The sequence below is a fragment of the Bufo bufo genome, chromosome 9 (genome assembly GCF_905171765.1).
Source record: "Bufo bufo chromosome 9, aBufBuf1.1, whole genome shotgun sequence".
Lineage (NCBI taxonomy): Eukaryota > Metazoa > Chordata > Amphibia > Anura > Bufonidae > Bufo > Bufo bufo.
Window position 1 is genome coordinate 81,581,128 of NC_053397.1, and position 9,530 is coordinate 81,590,657.

Genomic DNA, 9,530 nt, shown 5'->3' on the forward strand with positions numbered 1-9,530 from the left:
GGTGCTCTGCCAGAACTAGCCAATAATCGCATAAATAAATAGAAGCGGCACTCACCGAATCTTCACAAATCATAGCTTTATTACAGGTTAAAACACTGCGGATGCGGGTCACAATTTGACAAAGCGCAATCTTAGCGCAAAATGGCTGTTGCCTGATTTGCTGCAATTGTGACCCGCATCCGCAGTGTTTTAACCTGTAATAAAGCTACAATTTGTGAAGATTCGGTGAGTGCCGCTTTTTCCTTTTATTTATTTATGCAATTGTGTTAGTTACTAAATAGATTTAAACTATTTGAGGATTCAAGTCGGTATGTTTTCCACTGACACCATTGTCATTTCTACCCCATAGCTCTCCTACGTTGATGTTGAGGGGAACTCCATTAATCAAGTTCAAATGACTTTCCTGAGACTGCTCAGTGCCTCTGCTCGACAGAACTTCACCTACAGCTGCCACCAGTCAGTAGCCTGGCATGATGCTGTAAACAATAACTATGACAAGGCCCTGAGGTTCTTGGGATCAAATGATGAGGAAATATCTTACGACAACAGCCTCTTTATTAAAGCCCTGCACGATGGATGTGCGGTAAGTAAAGAAGATTATATATATATATATATATATATATATATTTATAGATAAAATATATAGAATTAATATGACTGTAGGTTCCAATACACATCATGTAGAAGTTGTATGTTTATTCACTTTGATTGTTGAAGGCACACTGATCATAGGCCCCTTCAATGTTTGTCAATTCGTATGTGCCTGGTACTGAAGCACAGACCCGTTTTAATCCCCTTCGTTCTGCTGATCATAGAGGTTTTGGGGATAGAGTACCTACCGATTATGGATTATTAGATCTCTAATAGTGTCAATTTCTTAGCACTTTTAAGAAAACAGAAATATAAATTCCTAATAAAATTTCTTTAACAGCAGCAGAAAACAACTTAAAATCTTAGGTTCCATGTCCAAGACAATGATTCATTTAGGACTTCTCAGTGGTTTAAAACCCCTTCTTCCAAAGGTTTCTATTGGTAGGAGGTTGAGTGGTAAAACCTTTAGGCAAATAGAAAGTCCATGCTTAGTGATTATCACTTTTTACCTGCTTGTACAAAAAATTCTGTAACAAGGTTATAACATATATATATAACTTTTAGAAAAGAATACATCACCTATTGACATTCAGGAAGAATCCTTCTTCCTTGCTAAATGAGAAGAAAAAGTGTTTTCCACATCAATAGGCACACATCCATGTTGAGCATTAATACATTTCCTTTGCTTTTGGCAGATCTTTGTCTTAATGTATTCTGATTAAATTACAAACGTGTGCAAATTATAGTAAAACGTGGAAATTAGACATAGTTATTGATGCAGCTGCTTGACTTACTCAAGACTTGTAATTATTAGATTTTCAGGTTTAGAAATATCTCTCAAGTTAACTTGGTTCAAATATTTGTATTTGAATTTTTATGTGAGGCAGTTGGGAAGATAACATGAAAATATACAGAAAAGTTGTTGCTACTGTATCCTATAATAAAGTTAATAGAAGGGAGTTTTTTAAGACTTGGCACATTTTTGCATAGACAGCTGTGAATTGTATAATAATTTTTTGCCTATAGTAAAGCTACAAAAAAAAAAATTGTTCCCAAATTATGTGGGCTCGAAGCTGATTCATATAAGAGATATTACATGGTGCTTTTTCTCTCTGTTCTGTATAATAAAGAGGGTCCCCAAATTGCTCTCCTCTATAATATCTATAAATAGGGGTGGTCTTAACTCCTTTCCAGCCACTGCTCTACATGTATGAAGGAAGCTGGGACTTTAAACATGATGCTCGCTCACGAGCTAAGCTAAGCACCATAGCTGCCAAATTTCTTCTGTTTTACACAGCAGATACCTGGAGGCAAAGTGCTGATGACAGACTTTTACACCTCTCAGATGCCATAATTGTGACCACAGTATCAGAGAGGTGAAACCCTGAGAGCTCTGCCCTATGGCTTCCCCACATTGAGATCAAAAGAGCCGTTTGGTTGCTGTGGCAGCCTCAGGCTCTCTGAAGAATCTGAGGCCTGCCACCGAGATGTCTATATAGAGCCCTACCTCAATGTAATGAGAGAAATGGCTGATTTGCTGCTTTTTCATCACTTTACCTCCAGAAAAAAAAAAAATGAATAAAAAGTGATGGTATCAATATGAATTACAGATTGCCCTCCTAAAAATGAGCCCTCACTCAGCCCCATAGACATAAATCTAAACATTATGGGAACATTTTTATTTTTTTACGTATGAAAACAAGAAAAACTATAAAAATTAGGTATCCCTGTGCAGACCCAAAGACTAAAATTAACAGTTCAGTTTTACCGCACAGAGAACATTGTAAAAATAAAATCAATAAAACTGAGGTGGGATTGCATTTTTTTCAAATGCCACCACCTTTGGAATTTATTTTCCAGCTTCTCACTATATTGTATAGACTATGGTACCATTAGAAAGCAAAACTTGTCTAACAAAAAAAACAAGCCCTCATGGCTATATGATAGGAAAAATAAAAAAGTAATGGCTACATAAAGGCAGGCAGTAAAAAAATGAAAACACAAAAGGTAAAAAGAGGTTAAAAAACTGTTCATATAAAGGATGCCACAGAGTTGTAAAAGGTACAAAAAAAGAGCACTAAACTGATAAGGGGAAAGGGGGACTTAGTTGTTAAGAAAGTTAAAAATAATTACATTTATTTAGTTTTGAGAAGAGACGTCTAAGGGGAACATGATTAACTTATATAAATATGTAAATGACTTGTAGAAAAATATGGTGAAAAGCTGTTCCATGTAAAATCCCCTCGAAAGACAAGGGAGCACTGCCTACATCTGGAGAAGAAAAAGTTCAGTCTCCAGAGGGGATGAGGTTTCTTTACTGTAAGACTTATGAATCTAAGGAATAATGCTTCAGGACATGGTCACATAAGGAACAATTAATACTTGCAAAAAAGACTTTGATGATTTCTCAGAACAGAGTAACATTAACACTGATGTAAATGTGTAGAATTCTTGTTTGGAGCATTTTTTCCAGTCCTGGGGGTGGAAAGGAAGGGATTATGGGTTTCTCACCTCCCATTAGATCAATAGGGGGAAACTTTTTATTGAAAATGTATCCATACACTTTCCCTTCATAGATAGACATGTTTTTTCAACTGTGCTGTGTAACTATATAACCACTTTGTGGAGGCAACATGACCAAGAGCTGTATTAGACTGGCAGATGAGCTTTACGATTTTCGAGAAGGAAGCGTTCCTTCCCAACAATTGCCTGTTCATCAGTGGAGGAGACCGCTGCAATTACATGAAGCAGTATCCTCCACAGTGTGGGGAGGACTGATAGCTAATGCCTTCACAAGTGCCCACACAGAATCATGGTTTGCTGGCAGCAGAGCAATTTTTGTGCTTGCATTAAAGATGTGATTGCCCAATAAATGAAGTTCATCGCGTAATCAGTGGCACTTCTAAGGCTGTATTACACTGACCGATATTTTGGCCACCAATCGCTAATAAGCGTTCGCATGAACGCTCGTTAGCAATCATTTGGCAATGTAATACTGCCGCTGCATGCCGAATGAACAAGCAAACACTCATGCTGTCTAATAGCTATCTGCTGCCGGCAAACCACTAGATAGTATGGGGACAAGTGACGGCATAACGATCGCTCCTTCCTATGCTCTGGAGGAAATTTCTGCATGTAATAGCAGCTGTCTCCTCCACTGATGAACAGGCAATTGTCGGGAAGGAACGTTTCCTTCTTGAAAATTTTAAAGCTCATCTGCCAGTCTAAGGCCTTTTTCAATTCCGCTATTGAGATCCGTCATATGATCTCAATAGCAGAAGAAAACGCTTTAGTTTTGTCCCCATTCATTGTCAATCGGGATAAAACTGAACTGAATGAAACATAATGCACTAAAATGCATTCCGTTCCTTTGGTTGCACTCCCATTGCGGACAGAATAACACTGCAAGCAGCGTTTTTCTGTCTGCGATGTGGTGCGGAGCAAGATGGATCCATTCTGACACAAAATGTAAGTCAATGGGGACGGCTCTGTCACCCATTGACTTTAAATGGTGTTTAAGACAGATCCGTCATGGCTATAGAAGACATAATACCCGTTCATGACAGATGCATGAGGTTGTATTATTGTAACTGAAGCGTTTTTGCAGATCCATGACGGCTCTGCAAAAAATGCTAATGTGAAAGTATCCTAATACAGGTCTTAGTCATGTTGCCTCCACAATGTGGTTATATAGTTACCCAGTACAGTTGAAAAAAAACATGTTTATCTATGAAGGGAAAGTGTATGGCTACATTATCGATAACATTTTTCCCATTGATCTAATGGAAGGAGAGAAACCCATAATCCCTTCCTTTCCACCCCCAAAACTGGAAAAACTAGCTAGCAAGTGATTGCCAGTAGGGAACGCTTCCCTCTCGATGATTGCTTGCTGATCTGCCTATCTAGGCTTTACACAGGCAGATCATCTCTAACAAGCTTTCCAACAAACGCTCGTTAGCAATGATCTGGCCAACCATCAGCCAGTGTAATACAGGCCTAAGTCATTGTTCTTGCAGAACTGCTATTCTGTTAACCATTGACTAATTCCTCATTGACGACTGTGGTAGTGGAGAATACCATTAAGGTGATTGTACAAAACCAGTTAGTTACAGAAAGTTCAGAAAAAAATTGACATATTATAGAAGTATATTGGGTAAGTACATAAATGGGAGCAGACCACTTTATTGACAAACATGGTATAAAATATATTACAATAGTTTTATATTTATTATTTTTATGTATGCAAACAATTTACTTTACCCTTAATAGTGATCACTAATGCTTACCATTCTTTTACAGCTGAGGAAAGGATATGCAAGAACAGTCCTTGAAATCAATACGCTGAAGATAGATCAGTTGCCTATAGCAGATGTTATGATAAGTGACTTTGGGGATCAGAACCAGAAGTTTGGATTTGAGGTCGGACCTGCCTGCTTCTTAGGTTGAGACTGGAATTTCGGACGATCAGCTTAATAAAAAGTGTAAAAAAAATCTTCAAAAAAAAAAGCGTCAGGCTTTGGATACCACCAGAGACATGTTCGCCACATGCAAGTTTTGAATATGGATTGTGCAGAGGGGAAGAAAAACTAAATACATAGCTCGCTGCATAAAGGTTACTTAGAATTTGCCAGGCGCCCTCATTTGGGGCAGAATCACATGACTTAAGCAGTTACAAAAATATGAAGGACTTAGATGTGATATAATAGAGACAGCTGTGTCATCCTTTCATAGGAAACGTTTGGTGCTGAAGAACATCCAAAAACAGGCTTCGTCCATCATAGGTGCTATTCTTGTACATGGGTTTACCAGATGCTGTATACATGTAGTTACTCTGCATACTTATTATCAGGCTTGCATGTCCTTTTCCAAAACTTGCATGTGACTCTGGGTTGAGCCATAAAACTAAGAAAAAAAACAAAACCCAAAAAGGTTCCCCACTGTCTAGACCGGATGCAGTGTCTGTACTGTGCAAAATACCTTGTAATTCCAGTGGACTCTAACCCTTCTGTCTGACTCCAAATAAAATCCCTTTGTATATATTGATGTGGACGACCTCTCTTATTTGCTGTTGCTAAACAAAATAAATCTATATATATATATATTTACATTCTCTATATATAAAGCCTCAGGTTGCCAAACTGGAAGACAGAAATGATAATCTTAAATTTCACTATTTTTGTGTTGCATTTTTCTTTTGCAAAATGAAACCATTTTGGTGCAATATTTGATGGTGCTAATACCTCATTCCAGGATGTTGTGACATGCATGTATATACCTAAAATAACTTTTTTTTAATTATTATTTGTGGTCGGGGTAAAATGTGTATTAAGAGAACTATTTCTGTATAAGATATTTGTCAATTTTGTGTGAAGGTCAAACGCACGTATATTTAAATTTATGTATCATCAAGGGTTGTGCAACTTCTAACGCGTAATAACTGGATGCGAAACAGTCATGTTATGAATTTGTTCAGTTTTTTTTTTTTTATTCTAGGCGTTTAATACCAGATGGACAGTATATATGTTAATAGTGCTGACTGCTATTTATAGCTATTCCAAACAGACACAGCAATAGGGTTGGCCAACAAGTTACTACGCTGTTGAACCCATGAATAGCTTTCAGATATTTATATACACAATTTTGTCAAGGTCATGTGATTCTACCTGGTTGCATAGCAACATAGGAGGCGCTTCTAGTAACGCCAGTTAATTTGACATCCAAATTCTGAATTAGTCTTCCAAACTTCTTGTGGTCTTTTCCTCCCATTCTGGTTTTAGCTGGCAAATAAAGATAAAGATTTTCACATTAAAAATTTAATTCTTTTGTAATTATTTTTCATAATATATGTAAGACTTGAAAATTGTGTGTTACTCTTTCATAAATAAACTGTTAAATTAATTGGTTTCAGATCCCGCTAGCTCATTTTCCCATGACATTTAATTAGCAGGATATAGAATAAACATTTTTCTTTTGCTGTTGAATATTTTTCTACAAAAAATGTTTCTGTCACCTCAGAGAAGATATGAAAATGTCATCAATAAATTCAAGTCTTGTTTACGTTAAATGCTCCTTTTATTTCTTAAAATAAATGCTGGGTCAAGCATAAAAACAAATCCCATTACAATAGTAAGAAATGGTCAGTTTCTTTGTGTTTTTTTTGCCTCAGCAAGCAGATTGTCACTGCAAGGTCCCATAAGCTGCTATTGATTTTCCATTTTAAACTGTCTCATTGTGACAGAAGATACATTGATGGAATTCATGAGTAGGGGCCTCAACTAATTCCACAATGATAAGACTATAATGTGTCCAAAACCCTTCCGTGACTGTTGTGATATCATCTTCAACACATCTCTACGTCTGATGAGTGTCCATGTTCTGGGGATCAATGGGGAGTCAAGCTTACTTTTGTCTAAATGAAATAGCAGAATATTTTGTAAAGTGTATTTGCACATCTCATGGTTCCTATCTAGCACAATCCAACACAACGGCATGTCTTATTACTGAAGAATCTCAGACTCTGACCAAGCTACCACAGAAAAGTTATGGCTAAATTTAGCAAATTCTGGAATCTCTCTCCAGCATTAGACTCAAGCAGTTACTTGCTTGAAGACCAAAACATCATTTAACACATTAGAAGGATGATTAATTAATGTGCATTTTTTTCCAATTAAAACTGATATGGAATTTGGGGTTGACTTCTGCAGGACATTTTAGTTACATACTTTTGGGAGCTCCCAATCTAAGTTCCCTATCAGTACTTCTTTGGAGTATGGAAGGAAACCGAGTACCGGGAGGAAACACAAGGAGAACATACAAACTCCATGTAGATGTTTTCCTGGTTTGAACCTAGGACCCCAGCGTTGTAAGGCACCAGTGCTAACCACTGAGCCACCATGCTGTCTATTGAAGCCTTCAAAATAGCTGTTAACATTCATTCAAGCAGCTCAATTTGATCTGCAATCATTTATGCTTCAAAATATTGAAGTTGCCTTATACATTTTTCTCTTTCATAACATTTGCTATGAATTATAACGGTTATATTAGCTCACAGAATACAATAACCACCTATATTTATCTTTCAGACAAGAGGCATCCACTTACAGTACAGCATTTGGAGATTATGTAAACTCAGTAGGTTACAGCAGTGAATGAGTAGACATAGAAATATGCATTCCTAATAGTTTACCATCATAGATCATTTACTAGTCCAGTTCATACTGGGAGATTCATATGTTAAATGACAATTTTTGCCTGGGAATAATTTTTCACACATTTTCTTTTGATACAAGGCAAAATGTTGATTTCACAAAGTTCAGACCTAATAATTATTACCTTTATTCTATTGCTCCCTCTTTGCAATTTATTATTAAATATAAAAAATCCAATGTACAAAAAAATTCTAATTACATAAGTTCCAAGTGTAATCCTTCCCTTCCCACTAACGCATACAACAGTACGAGAGGAAAGAATAAAACACACAGGGTAATACAGTACCACGTAGCTCTTACATCCAGTGATGTCCCCACTGATGTAGACATTCTCTTTCTTCATCTTCTCCATTCAGACCAGACCTGCATGAGGATTTCTTTCAGCTATCTCTTGTCTTTTTGTCTCTCATTTTATTTTGATAAGAGGTAACATGTTGATTTCACAAAGTTTAGACCTTACCATTATTACTTTTATTCTATTATTACTTTTTTCCAAGTTCCAACTGTAATTATTCACTTCTACCCTAAAGCATAAGACAGTACGAGAGGGAAGGATAAACAAAAAAAAACCTGACCCCAATGTCACCCCAATTTTCTTATATATATTTATTAGTTTGCCCATACACAATTTTTCTAAAGTTGTAAATTTTATTTCTAAAGTTAGAAATTACAGGTTTCAAAACAGTTTGTTTTTATATTTACAAATCTTTAATACATTTTTCATATTTTCCATTTTTTTCATATATGGGCCTGTCAATTTCCAGTTTTTAGCAATAGGTCAATCATGCATATCTTACAAATCATATATTGTAAAATACATCCTCACATATCCTAAAATACAGATTAAACTGAACTACAAATTAATGGAGTACATTTTATTTCCTTTACAAAATACTAGAGCACATAAGATAAATAAAATAGTCTAGATTTTTTAGGCATTTTCAGATTCTACTGCTATTATTTTCATCAGACCAGCTGACTTTTTAGTTGTCAGTTACTATGCTAAGGCATTCTACTGTCAACTGGTGTCAAGTTTTAACATTTAAATGGCTTGGGAGGAATAAAATTGAAATATTTTTTATTAAAGTTCATCAAACATAGGACAATGAGTAGAAGTAAATTGTCATTGCACTATGTGTTGGGCTGCTTTTTATCTTCCTCTCTTGCTCTGAAGTACCTGACACAGCCATTGTACTTGGGTCAACCCTATATAACTGGCCATCCATTATTTTTTCAATCCAGTTTGTTAGTGAAATGCTGGAAGGAAACTAGTGGCAGAACTCATCCTATTATTTTCTCCTGCATCAGTTGTAGCATCAGATATTTTCCTACATCAGACAGAAAACAGCATGCAGCATTTTCTGTTTAGTTATGTTGCCGGACTGCTGCATACAGTGGCAAAATTGTCTTCAGTTGTCTTTGGCTCAAGCATAGAACAGCTGGCCAGATACAATTGATATGTGCGAACCCAGAATTATATGGAAGGCTCACTTTTTAAATAAGCACTGTGTAATACTTCCTTTTTCCCTGTGGTGGCACTGTAGGAGAATTGAACACAAATCACAGTTGCTCCTAGCAGAAAGACATCTTGTGGGCAACTTTTCATCAGTGTCCATGTTCTCGGCATCAATAAGGGACTCCAGACAAAAAGGTTCCCTTTAATACCCCTTCCCCACCTCACTGTTAGGGAAAGTTCAAATTTGGAAGTGATTTTGAGGGAGATTTTCCTGC

General features: G+C 36.5%; 1 protein-coding gene across 1 annotated transcript in view; it reads left to right on the top strand.

Annotated features, from left to right (window-relative positions):
• The window catches only part of COL11A1 (collagen type XI alpha 1 chain), a 189,760-nt gene extending 183,426 nt beyond the window's left edge, over window positions 1-6,334 (top strand). Inside the window, exons 66-67 of the mRNA XM_040407771.1 lie at window positions 350-583; window positions 4,891-6,334. Of these exons, the coding sequence (XP_040263705.1) occupies window positions 350-583; window positions 4,891-5,037 (381 nt within the window). The 3' untranslated portion in view covers window positions 5,038-6,334. The remainder of the gene's footprint in view (window positions 1-349; window positions 584-4,890) is intronic.
• The last annotated feature ends 3,196 nt before the right edge of the window (window positions 6,335-9,530 follow it).